The sequence below is a fragment of the Capsella rubella genome, unplaced genomic scaffold (assembly GCF_000375325.1).
Source record: "Capsella rubella cultivar Monte Gargano unplaced genomic scaffold, Caprub1_0 scaffold_3, whole genome shotgun sequence".
Classification (NCBI taxonomy): domain Eukaryota; kingdom Viridiplantae; phylum Streptophyta; class Magnoliopsida; order Brassicales; family Brassicaceae; genus Capsella; species Capsella rubella.
In genome coordinates this window covers 3,258,891-3,280,001 of record NW_006238921.1, presented here as the reverse complement: position 1 = coordinate 3,280,001, position 21,111 = coordinate 3,258,891, and the positions used below count along the sequence as shown (strand labels likewise).

General features: G+C 39.2%; 5 protein-coding genes across 5 annotated transcripts; 1 reads left to right on the top strand and 4 right to left on the bottom strand.

The window, feature by feature from the left end:
• Positions 1-98: 98 nt before the first annotated feature.
• On the bottom strand, positions 99-2,987 carry LOC17892939 (glycerol-3-phosphate dehydrogenase SDP6, mitochondrial). Its single transcript, XM_006299774.2, has 6 exons — positions 2,442-2,987; positions 1,653-2,126; positions 1,232-1,563; positions 967-1,127; positions 634-892; positions 99-560 (listed from the first exon to the last, which is right to left on the bottom strand). Exons 1-6 carry the CDS (start codon positions 2,803-2,805, stop codon positions 261-263), a joined length of 1,890 nt encoding a protein of 629 aa, XP_006299836.1. The 5' UTR covers positions 2,806-2,987; the 3' UTR covers positions 99-260.
• A 1,663-nt stretch (positions 2,988-4,650) lies between these two features.
• Positions 4,651-9,391, top strand: LOC17893780 (pumilio homolog 4). The gene is made up of 11 exons (XM_006299545.2): positions 4,651-4,952; positions 5,083-5,813; positions 5,916-6,720; positions 6,849-7,374; positions 7,453-7,594; positions 7,679-7,786; positions 7,918-8,130; positions 8,242-8,352; positions 8,434-8,628; positions 8,703-8,877; positions 8,954-9,391. The coding sequence occupies exons 2-11, from the start codon at positions 5,130-5,132 to the stop codon at positions 9,001-9,003; spliced, it is 3,009 nt and encodes a 1,002-aa protein (XP_006299607.1). The 5' UTR covers positions 4,651-4,952; positions 5,083-5,129; the 3' UTR covers positions 9,004-9,391.
• A 23-nt stretch (positions 9,392-9,414) lies between these two features.
• LOC17890922 (ATPase ARSA1) lies at positions 9,415-12,057 on the bottom strand. Its single transcript, XM_023785296.1, has 11 exons — positions 11,798-12,057; positions 11,491-11,702; positions 11,354-11,416; positions 11,151-11,261; positions 10,866-10,940; positions 10,702-10,770; positions 10,563-10,628; positions 10,385-10,459; positions 10,210-10,308; positions 9,966-10,100; positions 9,415-9,807 (listed from the first exon to the last, which is right to left on the bottom strand). Exons 1-11 carry the CDS (start codon positions 11,991-11,993, stop codon positions 9,670-9,672), a joined length of 1,239 nt encoding a protein of 412 aa, XP_023641064.1. The 5' UTR covers positions 11,994-12,057; the 3' UTR covers positions 9,415-9,669.
• Positions 12,058-12,281: 224 nt separating this feature from the next.
• LOC17892444 (phenylalanine ammonia-lyase 4) lies at positions 12,282-15,594 on the bottom strand. The gene is made up of 3 exons (XM_006297021.2): positions 14,975-15,594; positions 13,666-14,313; positions 12,282-13,569 (listed from the first exon to the last, which is right to left on the bottom strand). The coding sequence occupies exons 1-3, from the start codon at positions 15,337-15,339 to the stop codon at positions 12,468-12,470; spliced, it is 2,115 nt and encodes a 704-aa protein (XP_006297083.1). The 5' UTR covers positions 15,340-15,594; the 3' UTR covers positions 12,282-12,467.
• A 1,785-nt stretch (positions 15,595-17,379) lies between these two features.
• LOC17891372 (transcription initiation factor IIB-2) lies at positions 17,380-19,724 on the bottom strand. The gene is made up of 7 exons (XM_006298113.2): positions 19,194-19,724; positions 18,796-18,820; positions 18,462-18,591; positions 18,244-18,374; positions 18,077-18,165; positions 17,918-17,994; positions 17,380-17,843 (listed from the first exon to the last, which is right to left on the bottom strand). Exons 1-7 carry the CDS (start codon positions 19,544-19,546, stop codon positions 17,710-17,712), a joined length of 939 nt encoding a protein of 312 aa, XP_006298175.1. The 5' UTR covers positions 19,547-19,724; the 3' UTR covers positions 17,380-17,709.
• Positions 19,725-21,111: the final 1,387 nt, after the last annotated feature.

Genomic DNA, 21,111 nt, shown 5'->3' with positions numbered 1-21,111 from the left:
ATGACACTTTAGCAGAGTCAGAGTCAGAGTCTTTTAAAATACCCAATAAACATCCGTCTTTGGGTCTTTTTCTTCATGTAGAAAAGGTGCGAAAACAATTGTTTAATCAGACAGACATGAGTAGCCCGCAGTATTATTCCATCCGTATAATTATTATTCGTTCTCGCTAGTCGCTACCCAAAATCCAACAAATTGGAAAATAGTAAATAATAAATTCAATAAAGTAGTGTATGGTACTAGTAAGTTTCTGAGAGCCCGCTTTAGTTGTGTTTGCCATCGTTAAACTGTGCGTTTTTGGAAGACTTGAATGTTTGAAGAAACTCTTTTGCCTTTTGCAATTCCTGCTTCTGCCTCGTCTTGTCCCACTTGTGTTCACTGGCTAGAATCTCCACAACACGCTGTAACGCCCGCGCCGCTGCGTCTGTGTCCAAGAACGCTATTCTACATCTCCTTGCTATGAAATCAACCGCTGATTCGCAGTACTCGTGCCTTGCACAGTAAGCAACCTCTGCTTCCAAAAACGGATGCCCATGCGCCAACCGTTTCCCCAAACCCTCCTCCTGCAATCCGAGACCCGAAATGTTATTTATGAAGGACATGAAGAAGGATGAGTCATATATAGTAGAACCGAACCTGAGCTATGGTGGCGACTCGGTCAGCCATTGAACCATAGGCATGAGACAAATGCTTTGCAGCAGCTGTGTCCATTGCTCCAGGAACCACTTTACCACCGTAAGTTTTCTTCATGCGCACGTATTGCTGTGCAAGAGTTGTGAAGGAAGATGGTTCCCATCCATAAGAACCCAGAAGCTGTAGTTTCTGCGTTACACATTCATTGGTTGGACTTAGTTTTCCCGATTTGATTGCTGCATTAACTGCATCTTCCGCCATGCTGAAAACAAGTTACTGATGATCAATAGTAACACAACTTTAGCAACATTCTGCTATATTTTATAATTCTCTCACCTTCGATAAGTTGTCCATTTTCCACCCGTGATTGTAACCAGACCAGGACATTCCTCGAAGACAACGTGGTCTCTAGAGATGCTCTCTGTGCTCTTGGCTGTTGGATCCATGGCCAATGGACGGATACCACTCCAAGCCGAAAGAACATCAGTACGTCGAACCTATTGAAAATTTATGATGGATTATATCATCAACTGAACTGTTTAAGAGAGAAATATTCAAGAATTGGATTGATTATTTATCTTTAAGCTGAAATTGGATATACCTTAATGTTAAGATAGTCGCTGATTGCATCCAGAATAAATTGAATCTCATCTTCATGAGGTTCTGGAAGTGCAGTGATTGATGTGTTAGAGTCTGTGGTGCCTGCTACTGTTCTTCCCAACCACGGTAACATAAATACAACACGACCATCCTTGGTTTTAGGGACTATCAAGCCCATCCCTTCTGGAGAATAGTAATCAGGCAGAACAATGTGTACACCGCTGCTTGGACATATCATTGGTTTTGTATCTTCATCAACCATCTTCCTAATGGAATCACAGAACGGTCCAGCCGCATTAACAACTACTTTTGCATAGCTGTCAAATTCTTGGCCTGTCAGAAACAAAGCATCTCATCAAAAACTGAACAAATCATGGCAGAGCAGAGGTATACTGAATTCACGAAATTGCTAGACATCGTACCTGTGAGATTGTTACGAACTTGGGCACCAATTATTCTCTTAGTAGCATCATCTGTAATAAGTGACACAACCTCGGCATGGTTGAGAACTGCAGCACCAGCTAACGCAGCAGTACATGCCAAACCCACATTCAGACGTGAATCATTCATTTGCCCGTCATAATAAACAACAGTTCCCCTTAAATTCTTGTCTTTCCCTTTCCTTGCAAGAGTGGGGAAGAGCTCAACAGACTCTTGCGCAGAATAATATCTGGAGAGATGCAATAAGCGTGGTCCTGCGACCAAGTCATACATTTTCAACCCCATCCAGAAGTAGATAACTTCGAACCAGTCAAAACAAGGTGTCATACAGGGCAGAGCATGGCAGAGATGTGGTGCATTCTCAATGAGCTGCTTACGCTCTTCAAGAGCGTGAAATACTAGCTTCAGCTGTCCATAATCAAGATTGAAAACAGCTTTCTCCAAGTAACGAACCCCTAACCAAGAGAAGTGTAAACGAGCACTAAATCAAATGGTGCATTAAATATATCAAGGAACCTAACTCTAATGAATATCCTTAACATCATGTTCCTTCAATTATTGAAATAAAAAAAAAAACAAAAACACAAATATTCAAATCTGCTGGAGCAATGGTAGTGAGCAACCTAATGATGATCATACTATTCAAATTCCAACTAGTAAACTAAGCAATTATGCTATAATACCAGCTATATCCGACGATTTTGAAAGCTTCTTATCCAAATTCATTCTGCTACCCAACGCCACAAACAAAATTCAAAACGGACGATTACCTCCATGAATCAGCTTAGTTGATCGCGAAGAAGTCCCGGAGGAGAAATCCTCTCGCTCCACCAAACCAACACGGAGGCCACGTGTAGCAGCGTCGAGAGCGACACCAGAACCGGTGGCTCCACCGCCAATGACGAGAACATCGAGCGGATTAGAAGCGGTGGCTCCAATTAAAGCAGACTCTTGAGCAGATCGAGGCGGTATAGAAGCGGTGGGATCACCAATCCTACGCCTCAGTGAATCTAGAACGGGACCACCGCCTCTGTCGCTGGAGACAACCGACGGAGACAGGAAGACAGCGCCACCGGATGCAGCAGCAATTACGGCTGCTCCGGCAGCTAAACGGCGAATAGAAGCGACAGACATGGAATAGTGGAGAGATCCAGAGTATGGGTGAAGAGGATTGCGTTGGGAAGCGAAGCGATCATGGGAAGAAGAAGAAGAAGAAGAAGAAGAAGAAAGGAAATGATTGTGAATTATCAAAAATGGAAATGGAATCCACTGTAATGGAAACTAATTCGTTAAATTACGGTCGTCACCCTCATAGCTTACCATACATAGAGACTGAGAGGGTGAATGGACTCGGAATGTTTTGGTCATTTCACGCCGAATATAGAGTTCCGAGTTCCAAGGAATGTTTGAGTGGGTTGCAAAGAGGTTTTTTTTTATCTTTCTAATTTTTTTCTCATAGGCTGTTTAAATTGTTTTGATAAAATTTGTGTGAGTGAGGGTAAATGTTTTTTATCATTTATGTTATCTTAAAATTTGATAACAATTATCAGTTTATATTACAAGGGGGGAAAAAAGAAATTCGTATTAAACAAATTATACTGTAATAAATAAATAGTAGATGATTTCGTTTCAAAAAAACTGTAATGGTACTTAAGGAAATATTTTACCACGTAGCGTAATGATCAACAATGCAGTCCATTTCGAATAATATGGGCCTCTTCATGACATGTGAGCCTAGTGTTTAGTTTTAAAAATGGTATTCTGCATTTTTCTACAATTTTATTGTTGTGATGTTTTTTGATGGTTATATTAAAAAACGAAAAATCTACAACAAAAGTGGATCAAAAATCTGGAAAAAGCATGAAATTACATTTTTGGATGGTTATTTTCCGGTGGAAAATGTAATCTTAAAATTTATAAATGACATATTTAATTTTATTATGTCCCTCTTAACTGAAGTATAAACAAAACGATGTTAGATGACAAAAAAAAAAAAAAAAAAAAAGGTGTTATTGACTACGTTGCATGGAAACTCTTTTCGAAGTGCGTTTCCCGTTTCCGAAACGTTTCAGAAACAGAAACTCTCGGAAACTCAGAAACTACCTATGGAAACACGATTCCTAAATTTTCCATTTGGAAACTCGATGGAAACTTTCGTTTCCGTTTTGGAAACTCTCGTTTCTGTTTTAAGATTAAAAAGATTATAAAATATAAGATATATATTGTGATTAAAAAAAAAGATTGTATCTATCTCTCATAAAAAAAGATGTATAATTTCTATAAATATTAATTATGGTCCTAATCATATGTGGGATGTTGGAGGTGATCAACTTGATTCACTAGATGAGCCTAATCTTGGGAGACTTGAGTCTGAAGATCTTTTTTTGGACGAACCTGATTTAGAGGCTGTATTATTTGATAAAAATGATAACGGCGATGCTGGTCCAAATATTTGAATTTGAGCGTTTTAGTATTATCTTTTAGAGTTTTATTTAACTATTTAGTATTTATGTTTTGAATTTGGGTCGTTTCAAAAGTTCTCTTTTTTAAATATAGATTTTATATTTGGTATTTTAGTATATATATATATATATAATTATATATACATACGTTTCCAAAACGTTTCCATTTCTTAATTTTCAAAAATTGTCGTTTCCCGTTTCCGAAACGTTTCGTTTTCGCGTATGCGTTTCCGTTTCCATGCAACCTAGGTTATTGATGATGATTTGTCTATGAACAAAAGATTTTTTGGATACCGACACAAAATTAATCATTAATTAATCAATCATCATCTGAGGGATTATCTCATCTTTTGTATTTTTATTTGTCCTATCAGATCAGATAATAAAGAGGGATCCATCCATACGGCGTCGTAATAGCCGCATCTTCTCTAATTACCTTTTTGAGATTATTGAATATTAATTAATATATACTTAGGAAACAAATACGTCATAAAAAAAAAGACAAGTGACAGTTTGGGAGAATTAACAGAGAGAGGAGAGGATGAAGGCGATCTCAGACTTCCATGCTTAGGGGGGGAGGCTTCTTTTGTCTTCTTCTTCTTATTATTATTCTCTATTTCTTCTTTTGAATCCTTTTTCCCCTTCGTCACTTACATTACATTTTCTTATCTCTCACTTCGCTCTCTCGAGTCTCCTCCTCCTCCTCCTCCTACAATCTATGTCCCCAAAGGTCTTTCCTCTTCGTTTTCTCTCTATTGCCTAGACGAGAGAACCACCATATCGTTCGTCTTCGTCTGACATTTTAACCTCGCCGGAGAGGTCAGCTCTCATTGATTACTTTTGATCGCGATCGGGTTTCTGATCATCACTCTTTTTCTTATGTATTATAGAGATTGATGGATTCTTCTCCGATTTCGTAACACCGACACGATTTTTGGTCATTTCGCAGGTTTTGTTTGATTTTAGGTTTTATTTAGATTCGGATGAAGGGAAGAGATGGTTACTAATAGCTACATGGATACGAGATCAAATTTGACAAGTGTGAATCGAGGATCCAATGTGGATCTCGAGGATCGATTCCAGAGGGAGCTCGAATCTTTGCTCCACCAACATCGTAATCGCCAAACGTTTGGCCGTGACCGAGAACGAGACGTTGATGTTCACAGAAGCGGAAGCGCGCCACCTACGGTCGAAGGTTTGTTGAGGGCTATGGATAATCAGTACTTGAACAATAATAACTCCGACCATAGAGATGTTGGGAATATTAGCAGTATTAGCACTAGCAATGGCGTTGAGCTTTTGTCTGACGATGAGTTACGTTGGCACCCTGAGTATCTCTCTTATTACTATTCGAATGAGCATTCCAATCCGAGGTTGCCCCCTCCTTTGTTGTCTAGAGAGGATTGGAGGGTTGCTCAGAGGTTTCACAACAGCGATTCTGTGTTTGATCCTGTTGGGGAATGGAGGAAGAAATCCGCTCAAGTAGACAATTCCTCTTCCCTCTTCTCGGTTCAGCCAGGGGTTCCAGTTGAGCAGGCAGAGAATGATTTGATGGAACTCAGGAACGCTGTAGCCCAGGGACGCTCTCAGAATGTGCAGCGTTTAGATCAAGGCAGAGAAGACTTGATTGGATATCCCGGGATTGGACCCAGAAGGAAGAGTTTCGCCGATATACTTCAGGTTACCTCTAAACATTGATGCTTATTCTTTTGGATATATACTGGTTGCAAGGTGTCTCAATAGTCCTCGGTTCCCTACTTTATTTTTTTGTAACTTTTACAGGAAGGACTTGAACGGGATGCAGCCTTAGGCAGCCAACTCTCCCGGCCTGCAAGCTGCAACACTTTCCGGGACATGAAAGATTCTGCTGTTTTATCGAATTTCAGTGCGGGTGGATTTGACAGCCCATTAGCATTCCATGAATCATTACTTTCTACTGCCAAAAACAGTCCAAATACTATGCTTGGATCCACCATGAGTTCTCCGGTGCCAAGGAATAGAACTCCTGACTCACATCTAGTGGGGAGATCTCCGGCATCTGGCCTCCCTCCTATTGGTACCAGGGTCGGTCCTGTTGAGAAGAAGAATACTTTTGGCACAGCCATCCAAAACTGTGAATCTTACACTGCTTCCGATGTTGCCGACACATTGTCGAGGTTGAACATGTCAGAGATGAGTCAAGTAAAAGAAAACCATATGCAGTCACAGCTTCAAGTGGAATTGGAGAATCAATCTGATGTCATGCGTTACATACCCAACGGTCATAAGAAGGCTTTGCGGCAACAACATTTAGCTACAGCAGAATCAAAAGATCACTTGTTTTCTGCAAATTATGCTGGGATCAGTGGGTATGGAGCAAGTCTTGGGGCTTCTACAGTGGGTTCCCATGGACAGGTCAACATCCCTAAACGAACCTCCTCTTCAGCGAGTCTTTACTCTACTGCAGACAATTCTAGATTAGGAAGCATGGGATTATCTGATGTCAATATTGGGAATGCAAATATTAATGGAACAGACTTTTCCACAGCTGGTGGTTCTTTGGCAAAGAACAAGTTGGATTCATTAGCTGAGCACTATTCCGCTGAAGGTTATTCACTCCTTCCTCTCTCTTGGTCTCTATCTTTCTGCCTCTCTGTCTTACTCTCACTCTCACACACAAACAGAACACAGTATTGCCTTAGATTGAACCATTTGATTTTTTTCCTTATGTTTCAGGCTCACATTTCGGTGGGGAAGGGGATAGGCAAAGCTTGAACAGATTGATAAATCAAGTTGCTTCGGAGCTTCACTCTCCAGTTATGGACCCCCATTACAGCCAGTATCTGCATACGGCATCTTCTACTGCTGCCCCAACCGATCCTTCTCTTATTAGAAACAATTTTGGGACTTCAAATGGAGATACGGCTAACGAGTACCTCGCGATGTTACTTGCTCAAAACAGGCAACAGCTGGGTAACCTCAATGCTGCAAATTCGAGATTCTTTGAGAGTCCTTCATATGATCTTGGCAACATGTATCTAGGAAACCACTTGCCTTCTCCTTCCAAAAATTCAAGAAATTTCCAAAACATGCGTATGTCACAATCTGCTTCAATGATGAAAGTTCCTTTTGGAGGATTACAGGGATCATCCCATGTAGATATTGGCAGCACGGTAGAAACATCCTTACTAGAGGGGCTTAAGAACAACAAGGCAAGGTCTTTGGAACTTTCAGAAATAGTTGGTCATGTGATTGAGTTCAGGTATTTACCTTACCTTATCTAATATACATCATTCAAGGTTACTAGTTCACTTTTGTTTGGATTCCACACCACTTGCAGCATGGATCAGTATGGAAGTCGTTTCATTCAGCAAAAACTTGAGACTGCAACTGATGAAGAAAAGAATGCAATATTCCCTGAGATACTTCCTTATGGCCGGATTTTAATGACAGATGTTTTTGGAAATTATGTCATTCAAAAGGTACGAGCTGTAGCTTATAAATCATTTCAATGGACATCGCTAGATTTGTCAATTTACTCATATGTTGTTCTGGTTTTGCTTTAGTTTTTTGAGCATGGTACAAACAGGCAGAGAAAAGAACTCGCTGAACAAGTTACGGGCCACGTTTTGGCTCTCTCGCTACAAATGTATGGCTGCAGGGTTATCCAAAAGGTACTCAATTTAAACACATTTTTTTTTATCCTATTTCTATTATTTTGTGGTTATGATTCTACAGACATAGGTGTTTGACTTTTCTGAGCGTGTTGATAATGTGTTATCTTGTTTCTGCGATATGGATACAGGCGTTAGAGGTGGTTGAATTGGAGCAGCAAGCTCGAATGGTGCAAGAGCTTGATGGGTCTGTCATGAAATGCGTTCATGACCAGAATGGTAATCATGTCATCCAGAAGTGTATAGAGCGTCTTCCTCAGGATTGGATACAGTTCATAATTTCCTCATTTTATGGAAAAGTTTTAGCCCTTTCAACGCACCCTTATGGATGCCGTGTAATTCAGGTTTGATATAATACATCTCACCTTATAGTTTCTTTATCATAGGATCTAAGTTCCAGTTATTTTTTTGTCCACTAATGATACCTGTAATCCACTTCTTTCGAATCGCATCAGAGGGTATTGGAGCATATTGATGACATAGAAACCCAACGGATCATTATGGAGGAAATCATGGATTCAGTCTGTACTCTAGCACAAGATCAGTATGGAAATTATGTTATTCAGGTACGACTCCGAAGCTTGATACGTTTTTGCTTCATGAAAACTGGACAAACTGATAAAGATAAGACTTGTTTCTGGCTGTAGCATATCATACAACACGGCAAACCTCATGAACGGTCAGAAATCATCAATAAGCTTGCTGGACAGATTGTGAAGATGAGTCAGCAAAAGTTTGCTTCTAATGTTGTTGAAAAGTGCTTAACATTTGGCGGTCCAGAGGAGCGTCAGGTTCTAGTGAATGAGATGCTTGGTTATACTGATGAAAACGAGCCTCTTCAGGTCTGCAATCTAACTCCCTCGTGTCTTTGTGCAATGTCTCGAAATAGTCCCACTAAACTTGGAACAACTTGCAGGCGATGATGAAGGACCCATTTGGGAACTACGTAGTGCAGAAGGTTCTTGAAACATGCGATGATCAAAGTCTTGCACTCATTCTTTCTCGCATCAAAGTACACTTGAATGCCTTGAAGAGATACACGTATGGGAAACACATCGTTGCCCGGGTTGAGAAGCTTATCACTACTGGAGGTAAACATTTCTTCTCTCGTCCAAAACCACAGGTCATGATCCTGATCATGAATCACTCTTCTTTTTTTTTCTGCAGAGAGAAGAATCGGGCTCTCGGCATCTCTAACAACAAACGCTACTCCTTAACCATCTCTGAATAAGTAAAAACCTCAAGCTTCTTAATTTACAACACGACCAGAGAAAGAGGTACAAGCTGATGACCGAGAGCTATTTGTACAGCCTAACTAAGCAAAGCATCTCAAGATGGATCCTGTTATATATATTTTGCAAATAATTTGTAAATAAAATAGAGGGTTTTAGATTTAAGTCAGGAAATAAATGTATTTTGGATCTCACTGGCTTAAATTAAAAAATCTCCTTTTGGTTGTGTAAAAGGTGAAGCCTTGCTGTTTTATTATGTAAAGCAATGGCTTATTTTAGGCATTACTCTTCACCATTACAATGTAAATATCTTGCGGCTTTGCTCCCCAAGAATTGCAATATTTTTTTTGTTTCAAAGCACTAAAGTTGTAAATTGAACGTTTTACACCCACCAAGTGACCAAGATGTTGTAGATACCGTCTTGGCTCAACAGTTTGAGAACATAAGATAGTATACAGAAGTAAAAAAAAAAAAAAAATCTTTAGAATAATTTCTCTATTTTCTTTTCGTTCACGAGTCTAATTAAGACCAAACCCATCAAAGACGATTTCAACATCTGTACGAAAACTATGTAATCTCTTAACCAACACTATCTCATACAAGTGAAGTGAACCTGCTTCTTCATCCTTGTGTTGATATTGTGTAATGATCTTATTTCCAAATGATATCCCCCAAGAAGCGCAGGGCAGGGACACCTCTGATCTCCATATCTACCAGCGGAGCCTCCATCAGTGTCAAAGCAGAGAGTTCTGAATCCTCCCGGATCATATCAAGAGCACGCATTTGATCCTGCAAGATCATTTTCCACGTTTTTTAGCTGTGTGATTCTTTGAAACCACAGAACAAGCACAAGAACAGTAGCAGTTCGTGGTTTGAACAGTAGGCAAGACCGATCTTTGGTTTAAAGAAACCATTAGTTCATGAGAAGTTTGTGTTTGTGGGTATACCTTTCTCTTAATTGAGCAAAATTTGCAGTCTGAGGAGGAAGGTGGGAGAATCTGATTAACAACGAGTCTTTTGACGGGAACACTTTCCTTCTTCAAGGAAGCACTTAACCTAGAAGACTCGCTGACCGCCATTACCTTTAGGACATAAACAAACAGTAAGAGCAGTGAAATGCTAACTTCATACCAATGTATTTTATTCTTGAAGATAGGAGGAAATCTAAGGAGATGCATGTGTAGACATTACCGTTGGGATAGTCACTATGACAAATTCTGTTGACTCTGTGTCACGGAAAAGCTCACGAACTTTAACCATCCTTTCTCTTAGTCGTTCCAATTTGTCGGCCTGTCACATCCATAAAGAAATTTTTAATGAATAAAAAACAGGAATACTATATCAGCCAATATGTACAAAGACTTACAGCATCAGCTTTGTTTTCTTCTTTCCCAAAGACTGATTTGATCGCTGAAGTAGCCGAGGTTATTTTTTGTCTAAGCTGAAGATGCAGAAAATGTATTTAAGAAGACGAAGTCAGAGAAAGAGTTTGACAGTTTGGCAAACAGACTAAACCTAAGAGTTCAGAGGAATTGGTTTCCCACCTTCAAGATTTTACCAATGGATGCATCCAAGAAATCAGGTAAAGAGAGTAGCCTTAGCGTATGACCCTGTAAGTAGCAATAAACTGTCTTAAATATTTTACACTAGAGAGGAAGGAAGATTTCAGTCAAGCTTGCTCACCGTTGGTGCAGTATCGAAGACAATTCTGGTGAACATGTTATACTCAGGTGATTCCAAAAACTGAATGACCTGTGAATACTCTAGACAATCAGGAAGAGACAAGAAAAATATGCCAAACACGACATATAAAGATGAAAGGCTCAGATAGAATTGCAAAAAATTACCTTAGAAATGGCAATGGCTTCATCCAATCCAGGAGGCGGTGTGTCGAGCAATTCTCCAAGTTTAAGCTCTCCCAACTTCATCAAACAAAACACCAGAGTCAGTAGTATCCTAAGCAGAACAGTAAGAGGCAATCACATTCATTTGAGACACCTATATTAAGTATCAGAAACAATGAAGCGCACATGACTACCACAGAGGAATACATTGATTAGCCATTAAGAGCATTTAAACCACGTTGTAGCAACAACAGCCACCAGAAAGTACACAGAACGTTAAAAAGATACCTGTTCTACAAGCATCCCAAGTCCCATACCATCCATAAAATCTTTGACCCCAGTTCCTCCATTCATCTGGGAGGCAGTACGAAACTCTTCCCTGGCCTTCTCAGGGTTTATCTGTTGCAGAGCTATAAATTAAAACTCAATTTGAGTGTAGGATCATCAGCACAGAAAGCAACAATGCCCCAAAGATAACTCAAAACACATACTTCTAGAGCAAATAAAGGAGCTTCAGGCCCTTCTACGGGTACAAGCATTCCTCCAGTCAAGTCCTACAAAATCAACAGAGATACCGATCATGTATATCTTCATCAAACAAAGACAGACAAAAGTATTCCTCGCTTACCTGAGCAAAAGAATCACTCAAGGAATGTGCTGGATCTGTGGATACAACAAGAGTTGGGTGTCCATTGTTGGCAAATCTCACAGCTAAAGAAGCAGCACAACTAGTTTTGCCCACTCCTCCTTTCCCACCGAGCATGTAATACTTTCGTTTCGTGCCGGAGACCATCTCATCAAATTCCGACACTGTCTCCGTTGGGCTAGCTACTGATTTCACTGAAACCAAAATTCATAATCAAAATCAATCCTTGGAGAATACATAATTCCATGTATTCAAATCAGGAAAAAGGGGAAAGTTGTAAAATTCAAACCTTGGAGCGAGCTTCTCCGGCGACTATGTTTAACGGAGAGAGAAAAAATCGCCGGCGAGACAAGGGATGAGGAGGAGAGAGTTGCTCGAGGGGAGAAAGAGATAAAATCAATCCCCGATACGAGAGTTGTTGGTGAGAATCGAGATTTGCAAAGAGGAGAAGAAGAATACAATCGAGATGAAGACAGAGTTGCCATTTTTCTTATTGCTTTCTCTTTTTTTTTCTTCACTTGTCGAACCAAAAAAGAACGCTAAAACGAAGAAGCGGTGCCCAGAAAACTATTTATCGTGTTCTTTTTGCAGCCAATAAAACACTTCATTTAATTAATTAAAAGTCCCAAAATTGGTCTTTTTTACCTTTTTTTTTTTTTGGTAGTCAGCATAAGATAAACATATCTGTATGTATACTAGCTCCATAAGATAAGAAGATCACATGGGAGATAGGCAATTATCAAGTCTTCTTTGTAATCCCTAAGTAGATCAGATTGATAATCCATTAAGACAGCATTTAACATATATAAACTATAAAGAAACATATGATAGGTTTCAAAGTGATCATGAGAATGTTCAATGTCGTGGAAATCAAGAAAAATAAAAAAGGGTTATAGAACACAAATCCAAATATATTACAACAGTGTTGGTAAGAAATGTTGGATGGATCATCATCTGTTTTAATAGATGGGGATCGGAGCTCCGTTCCACTCCTTGAGACATTCCAACAAAGGATCAATAAGTTTTCCATCAGACATCGCCGAGAACACTTTATCAAACATCTCTCCCGGTGACCTAACATTCTCTCCGGTAAGCAACTCTGTCTCCAGCTCATCTCTGACGAACCGGTACAGCGGATAAGACCTACACTCTTTAATCCGGTTAGCTATAGCCGATAATCCTTCCTCGTACTCAACCCGGACACGTTCCACTTCTTTTGGGAGAAGCAGTTTCAGCTCCGACTCGAAGGTTCCGATCTTTTGGAAAACTGATGTCGCGGAATTGGCTTCGCGTTCTGGATCCGCCAAAGCGTGGTCTACAAGAATGTGTCTAAGTTTCTGCATCAGGGGATAAGTGATGCTACATGGATCGTCTGCGTAGGAGAACACGTACTCTCCGTCAACCACTTGGAGGACATCACGTTCAGTGAACCTCGACGGATGTAGCTCACCGTTTACACCAACGGTCAAGACCCGCTTCGCCACCTGGCTCACCGCGGATTTAATCGCTTTCTTCAGATTCTCTTCTAGGTGTCTTAGATCAACTGCTTGGCAAAGCGCGACTAAGTAAGTCGTGGACATTAGCTTGAGGATATCGACTGCTTCCGCGGTTTTACGGCTCGAGATCAATCCGAGGGAATTAACATCTTGGTTATGCTGCTCCGCGCTTTGGACATGGTTGGTCACGGGATTAGCCAAGAACTGGAGCTCAGAGCAATAAGAAGCCATGGCTATTTCAGCGCCTTTGAAACCGTAATCAAGACTAGGGTTTCTTCCACCGGATAGATTAGAAGGCAAACCGTTATTGTAGAAATCGTTAACAAGTTCAGAGAACTGCGCAAACATGAGTTTCCCGATCGAAGCAATGGCTAGACGAGAATTATCCATGGCGACACCAATCGGTGTCCCTTGGAAATTCCCACCGTGCAAAGCTTTGTTCCTTGAAACATCGATCAAAGGGTTATCATTAACTGAGTTGATCTCTCGCTCAATCATTTTTGTTGCCGCTCTAATCACTTCGATCTGAGGCCCAAGCCATTGCGGTGACGTACGTAATGCATACCTGCAACTTAAAAGAGAACGCCACTCAGGCCACACTCACAAAACCAAACAACTTCAAGACACAATGTAAGTTAACTTGAAAAGCAAGAAACGTTACCGATCTTGTTTAGGTTTTTGAAGAGGATCCATTTCGTGAAGAAGTTGAGCTTCCTTAACGTAAGAGCTTCCGTATAATATATGTTCCATAATTGCTGCGGCTTCTATCTGACCAGGGTGGTGCTTCAGTTTATGGGTAAGGTGATCGGTGAACTCCGGTTTCCCCTGCATAACCTCAGCAAACATGGCGGACATAACTTCGGACAAAACCGCCAAAATATTTGCCTCGAACAGAACCGTTGAGGCCAAACCCGATCCAACCGCTGTCCCGTTCACAAGCGCAAGTCCTTCCTTAGGCTGCAGCTCGAAGAAGGTCGATACTCCGGCGAGCTTAAAGGCGTCAGAGGCAGAGAGAATCTCACCGGAAGGACCCACGGCTTTGGAGTTAGGACGGCCGGTGAGGAGTCCAGCTATGTAAGACAGTGGGACAAGGTCGCCGGAAGCGGTTATGGTGCCACGGAGAGGGAGGCACGGAGTGATTTCGTGGTTGAGAAGCTTTGTAATGGCTTCGAGAATCTCGAAGCGTATCCCAGAGTAGCCTTGGAGAAGAGTGTTGACACGGACGAGCATTGCCGCTCTCGTTGTCGGTTTAGGCAGCGTGTGTGACGTGTCTCCGGCGCCGGTGCCAAATATTCCGGCGTTTAAGAACCTGCTCGAGTCATTAGTTGCATATTAGCAAATGAATAATAATTGTTGAAAATGGACCAAATTTTATCTTATCTTAGTTTAAAAATATGATAAATTAAAGTTTGGTGTATGAAAGGAAGGGCATGTAATTCATAGCGTAAACGACTGTTAAGTGTACTTAATTTCACCTAATTATGATTGCCAAATACCAACTTAATCAGCTAATTAGTAGTTTAGTACTGCCAAAACAAAATTATTCACCTAAATATTAGGTAAAACCATGTACCAAAAATAAGTGTGTGAAGTCAACTAAAAGAATTGCCGAAAATTAAGAAATATGTTAGGCAAAAGAGAGATCACCAAGAACATACTATTAACTTGTCCCACAATATTTACACCCGAATCAAATCTTCCTTTCTCTTATTTTAAAATGTATTCACTAGCTAATATATATATAATAAATAAAAAAGCATTTTAATTTCAATTATCGAAAAAACATAAGTAATTATCATTATTGTCAAATTCCTAATATTAGTTACCTATTCTTAAAATTGTTCACTATATAGCCAGTCTTAGATATAAGAATTGTTCAACACATTTAATCTTGATACATAACAGAAGAGAGAAAAAATAGTAAAAAATTTGTAGTTACCATATATGGTATCGATAAGAAAAAGACTTACCTAATAAGCTCATTTTGAAGAGCACCGCCTTGTTTGGTTCTTCTATGGGAAGTTGCACCAAACCCAGTGGTGACTCCGTAACTGTCCGTTCCTCGGTTCATGCTCTCCATCACCCACTCGCTACTCGCCTTGACTCCGGCACGTGCCTCCTCCGCTAGCTCCACCGTAGATCCTCCTCCTCCTCTAGCCACGGCGGCAACTTGACCAATCGTCAACGTCTCTCCTCCTAACTTCACCAACCCTTTCCTGTAATCTTCCACCATTCGTTTCACCTCCTCCAAGTGGCTCCCTTTCAAAGCATCCGCCGCCGCGTTCCAGTTTAACGGATCGCCGCTGACGCCGTTGTTTTGGTTGCAAAGCTCCATGACCGCCGACTAGGTTTAAAGAAAACGGGGATCCGACCGGCCGGTTATATATAATGACAATATATATAAGGTCGATGGTTTTGATCTCTTTTCTCTATGTAGTAATTGTTATATACTTATTATACAAAACAAAGAAATACAAATGTGTGTATGAATCAAGTTACACGTTGCGCTAGCTTTACAAGAACTTTTTTTGTTTGCGATGATTAATATAAAAAAAAAAATTAAAGGAGCGAGAAATAAAAAAGGAAAATAATGATTCGATTTTGTGAATAAAATTTCCTGAGAGAGAGGTGAGCGACATGGGAGGTTTTAAATAGAGAGGGCAAAAGAGTTGGTGAGAATTACAACGAGTCGGGTTAGTTGAAATGTGTCTAGAACCGTCGGATGTAAAGTGCGATCTGGACGGACGTATAATGACCACGTGGCTTCCATGTTATATATGAGCCTTCTTGACTTGTCGAGCTCGAGCGTCAGGTAAATGCCAGAGATAGGGACATGATGTTTGTTCGGTCTTGTGTTAGCAAACACCACAAAATCCAAATTTGTATAGTCCTGAATAAGTTTCTTGCATGCAATGGTTCTGACATGCATGCTGTTTTCCAAAAAAGATAGTAATCTCACTATTAAATAGCTCCAAATAATATGTCAAATCTTATCCAGATTGTATATATATTCTGATTGAATGTAATTTATTACCAGGTAGGTATTTTTGTTGTTTTGGCCTACAACTCATTCGATCAGACCATTGTTGAATACACACGACCACTATTTCCATCGAACGGTCGGTCTCATGCACCCGAAAAAATGCTTAATACTCTCATTTACACTTTGCATGGTGGGTTTGTTATAGCGTAACACAGGTCGATCATATTGATTTTTTTCCGATTTTTCTGGACTGGTTAATCAAATAATTAACTTTTTTCATTTAACCTTTTAAAAAAAAAAAAAAAAAAAATGAAAAACAGGGTATATATACTGAGAGCTTATTGCATATAGAATAATAAAAACACACAAAAATTCCGAAACCAAAATATGGGGACAACTTTGAAAACTACAAAGACCATCCGGAAAGTTAGCGGAAGAACAAAGAACGATGTACTCTATTCAGTAGTATTATAGAGAAATTATAAACAAATAGTTTTATGGGAATGGACGTTAAGTAGTACGTATAAAATCTCTTTTATGGTCGGATAGAGAAAAACTTACCAAACACTTTTAGATTGATTGCAAGGAAAATAAAAAGAATTAAGAAAATGGGATAGGGTTGGTAAGATTTGGGTTTAAGTCTTTTCCGCTCCTCCTCTTCACCAACCATTGTCGTACTCATATACATACATTCCTCTCTCACCATTCACCAACAATATCTTATGGTAGGGTTTGTGTAATTATTATTATATATTAGTGTGTGTGTGTGTGTGTACATCTATCTCTTAAACGACAAATTAATGCAAAAGATAAAATCAAACCCTCTCGAATATCTAACAAAGTCTTCTACATAACCTGACTGTAAACTGTTTTAGAGGTTTCAATATACATTACAGAAGGATATTTACTCAATAGAATTAATTATCTCTTACAGAAGGATATTTATTTTGATAATCCCTTGATGATAAACGTGTGTTAAATAATACGATCGATGATTGAGTGTATATACTAGATTAATACGTACAAGTTAAAATTGGCATGTTTAAAACGAAGAGTTCCTATGGCATTTGCCATTTATGCAGCTTCCAAAACAAGATCATGTACGTATTCCCCGACATCACATGTAACTTTGAATTCTTCTTCTTTATATTCTTCTTGAAATAATTGAATTAAAGAATAGATGTACTTTTTATGTCGATGTGGTTGATTTCACTTTCTTATATTTGTACTTACTTTGGTTGTGTGTTAAATCCAAATGTAAATTTGACACTGCACGTTTGTTAAAAAAATAATTTACGTTTTTTTCTTTGTAGACTTAAGAAGTCAAATGACTATGAAAGGAAACCTCAAATTTTTTTAATATTCAAATATCCCACATTGATGGATGGGATATATATAGAAGGGAGATCTTTGGTTATTAGTATAACTGTTTAAAATGGTCTTATACTCACATACATTGTAAATACAGAGTTAACTGTTTAACCTTTGCGTTCGTCTGTATTCTTTTTTTTCCCCCGTCTGTGTCCTTTGTTAAGAAGTAAACAAACATTAATCCTTGCACCGGTGGTTTGATTAGCAGCGTTTCATATGTCAGTGGCATGGTGTTGGAAATGGTGAGATCAACTCATTAACTCAACAATTTATGGTATCTTATGAAAACATTTTGATACAAATCTACTGTAACTCCAAGACGTGGCAGCTGACTAAGGGAGACGAAGACTCTCAAGGGCTTTGAAGGTTCTTGAGATCTTCTTCTTTAGCATACCAAGCTGGTATGATTTTGGAAAGGTGAGGGTAAAGATCTTTGTAAGAGTTTCTTATAGTTCCTTCCGCGACTCCAGTTGCCACTGATATATCTGCAGGTTCTAAATATCAGATAGTTTCTGTGATGTTAACTTGTTTCAGATCAAAAAATGTGAATGGAACAGACCTCGGAGAGGCTTCTTCTCGTCTGAGAGCTGTGTTATGATGTATATAACTGCGGCTGCAATCGATATGGGACTCCTCCTGCAACAGGTTAAAAGTTCCTGTGTGAAGCAATATATCCAGAAAACATAAGCTATAAGACAGCAATGGATAATGGTGTAACCTTATATCAAATTCCTCTGACTTCTGCACAGATTCTTGAGCAGCTTTCACGGTTTGGTTGGTCATACCGAGATTGGAGCAAAAACGTCTCTGGAAATTTACTAATCGAGTTGATGAAAACCGTGGATATGTGAATGTGAACCAAGAAGCAGTAATTTAAGAACTCACCATAAAATCTCCGGCATGTATAGTACCCATTTCAACCGATTGACCTGTTTCGAGGCCCAACTGTTTGACAATGTATTCTTTTGCACGACCGATCTCCTTCTTAGTAGCTCCATTGGCAACAGAGCATATTTCTACATAATATCAGCAAGGGTTAAGAAAAAGGGAATGGTGGATGATCAAAGAACAGACATATAAAAGAGTCTAAAAATGTTTAGTACCCTTGACAGTTCGTGGCTTGTCTTCTTGCCGGCAAGCAATGTATAAACAGGCAGCCAAAAGAGCATCCTGATTTCTTCCTCTGCTTGACTTCTGATCTTCTACCCTTTTATAAATCTCATTGGCTCTATCCTTCAATAGAAGAGCAACAACCATGACAAAAACGTTTGGAACATCATACATGATTGCAAAAAGTAGAGATAGATATAACTAAGGAATTCAGATAGAACTCTACAAATATTGGCAAACTTAAATCCAAGAAACCAATTTAGGAACTTAACAAAAGAGAAAGCATTTCAAGCAGAAAAGACAAGATTCCTGAGAGAAAGAGAGTACCTTAATGGTCGCCACAAGGCCCAACCTGGAGAACAAAAGGTTCATCAAATTAGTAACTGTCATTAAACCTAACTTACAGTGAACACACCTCACAGTAACATTTCAGAACGCATTAAACCAAGCAATGGGATTGCAATGAACAAGAGTTTTTTAACTTTTTCTTTCCCCAGGCAACTAAAAGAAGATAATTTGACATACATTTTCTTATATACCCACTCTAAGATTCATCATCTAGATCGAGCTTCTCGATACTAAAAATTCTCAAAGTATCGGACCACGAGCAAATAATCGGAATTAAGAAACAAAACCTCCAACAGTTGAAATTGGGCTTCAAGAAAACACTGAACTGCTGAAATTGAGCTTCAAGGAAACAAGACCTAAATTCCACAAAAACCTACCTATCAGCCATAGTGGCGATAGTCTTAAAGGCAACAATAAGCCCACGGTCAGGGTTAGATCCACGATTCTGCCATCGACCAAGAGAAGAAGAGAGGAAATCGCCGGAGGAACCATTAGGTTTGGAAATGACAGTAGTGAGACCACCATCAGCTAAAAGAGGATTCGTCGGACCGCCGACGCGAACAGGATCATTATCACCGGACTCATTAGCAAAGGTACGCCACTCCGAAGTTTCATCGATTGAGTGAGATTCGAGCACGAGACCACACTCAGAACAAACTGTATCTCCGGCTGAATGGTCAAACACAACCTCCGTATGCCTCTTACAGTCCGAACAAAACGCGTCACTCATTGCTTCTCTTCTCTCTCTCTCTCAGAAGTCAGAACAAAACCCTTAAACCCCTTTTGACTAATTGGACTCCGATTTCCACTATAATTACGAAAGATTGCCACTTTCTTCGTCGTCTTCTTCTTCTTCTTCTTCCTCGTCGCGCCTTGAGCAATTACTTCTTCTTCAACGATTTGTTCTCTTCTTTCCCGAATATTAGAAAAATGGGATGTTACCGAACTCGGAAATTATATCCACCGTCCACGTGTCTAAAATGATCCAACGGCTGATATGACGGCGCAGACTAGATGCAATAAGAAGATAATAATAAATAGGCTTTAAACCAAACCCGGCCCAACAACATCTTAAAGCCCAGGGTTGTTTTTTTTTGGGTCTGCCATTCGCTAAATGATTGATTATTTTGCATTGTGTCCATGCGTCACACACATACACACAAGACCACACCAAACACAGTACACCATGATATATGACATACAGCTTCTACAATATTATCCAATATCGGAAACAAACATTTGAACATAACCAGGCAAGTAAGTACCAGATTTACCAGTTAAACACACAAACACTCATGTCAACCCTAATTGAAGTGCATTAATTAATCTCGATGCTCTCACAATCACAAGGTTATTACACAATAATGATCTGACTTTTATGAACTTTCTTAAACTAACCCTGAGAATTCAAGTTTTGTCTCATATGAACTCTACCATATAAAAGGTACCATAATTATGTGCTATTTAAGTAACCAGATTTTTAATATGTAACAGCAAACTCAAAAATTGACATATGAACTAACACATGTAAGCAAATGATTGTGACAAGTGTGTAATACGCGTATTAAACTTATGCACTCTATTTTGTTTTTTTTTTTGCTCTATCGATACCCATGAGGACCTCTCTTCTTTCTTTATATTAAAGATTGTAAATTATTAGAAGATAAAAAAAGTTGTTTTGTTTCGTAGAGTAGAAAATTCAACAAATTAAGAAAACACATAGTTAAAGAAGACTATTTCTGATCATATGAATGGATTAGTATGACTTACTCATGAATCACGATCGTCTTAAAGTGGATATGGATAAATTCACAATCCCTATAAAGCCAAGTCGCGATCTCCGATGATCCTCTTTGCGTACTTTATTAGTATATTGCAGTTCGTTTCATCGAATCATATTCTATATCTCCTAAATATATTTCATAATTCTACATGACCTAAAAAATTACACGAGGCAAAAAACTTTGGTAAAATACTGGCATTATCATCACCATCATTAGTTATACATATACATAAGTAGTGAATAATGTATATGACGTGTTATCTATGTAAACCCTCTTGCTATTTTCTTAGTAGTAGTATCAAACCCTCTTCGAACTTGGTCTAAAGTGGTTCCCAATACTTTATATTGACGTTAGAAATGTCTATTTAACTTCAACTATACATGAATTTAGATTATACGATAATATCTTTCTAGCATTTTCGACCACCAACTTTTTCTTCATGAAAATTTTATTTTGAATATATCTTTTCGCCCACCAACTTATTTTTTGTTTGGATATAACTCGTTGGACT

Bases quoted from the DNA above. Each gene is read 5' to 3' on its own strand.
- LOC17891372 (XM_006298113.2), bottom strand. From the start codon at position 19,546: ATGAGTGACGCGTTTTGTTCGGACTGTAAGAGGCATACGGAGGTTGTG. The intron at 17,995-18,076 runs GTTACACCATTA...AACCTGTTGCAG, and splicing joins TCAGAGGAATTTGATATAAG to GAGGAGTCCCATATCGATTG. The intron at 17,844-17,917 runs GTCTGTTCCATT...TAGAACCTGCAG, and splicing joins CGAGAAGAAGCCTCTCCGAG to ATATATCAGTGGCAACTGGA.
- LOC17893780 (XM_006299545.2), top strand. From the start codon at position 5,130: ATGGTTACTAATAGCTACATGGATACGAGATCAAATTTGACAAGTGTG. The intron at 5,814-5,915 runs GTTACCTCTAAA...TAACTTTTACAG, and splicing joins GTTTCGCCGATATACTTCAG to GAAGGACTTGAACGGGATGC. The intron at 7,375-7,452 runs GTATTTACCTTA...CACCACTTGCAG, and splicing joins GGTCATGTGATTGAGTTCAG to CATGGATCAGTATGGAAGTC.
- LOC17892939 (XM_006299774.2), bottom strand. From the start codon at position 2,805: ATGTCTGTCGCTTCTATTCGCCGTTTAGCTGCCGGAGCAGCCGTAATT. The intron at 2,127-2,441 runs GTAATCGTCCGT...TCTCTTGGTTAG, and splicing joins AACTAAGCTGATTCATGGAG to GGGTTCGTTACTTGGAGAAA. The intron at 561-633 runs GTTCGGTTCTAC...CTCGGATTGCAG, and splicing joins GAGTCGCCACCATAGCTCAG to GAGGAGGGTTTGGGGAAACG.
- LOC17890922 (XM_023785296.1), bottom strand. From the start codon at position 11,993: ATGGCAACTCTGTCTTCATCTCGATTGTATTCTTCTTCTCCTCTTTGC. The intron at 10,941-11,150 runs GTATCTTTTTAA...TGTTTGATGAAG, and splicing joins TTGGGATGCTTGTAGAACAG to TTGGGAGAGCTTAAACTTGG. The intron at 10,309-10,384 runs GTAAGTCTTTGT...TGGATGTGACAG, and splicing joins AAGAAAACAAAGCTGATGCT to GCCGACAAATTGGAACGACT.
- LOC17892444 (XM_006297021.2), bottom strand. From the start codon at position 15,339: ATGGAGCTTTGCAACCAAAACAACGGCGTCAGCGGCGATCCGTTAAAC. The intron at 14,314-14,974 runs GTAAGTCTTTTT...TGACTCGAGCAG, and splicing joins CTTCAAAATGAGCTTATTAG to GTTCTTAAACGCCGGAATAT. The intron at 13,570-13,665 runs GTAACGTTTCTT...TTTAAGTTGCAG, and splicing joins CAAAAACCTAAACAAGATCG to GTATGCATTACGTACGTCAC.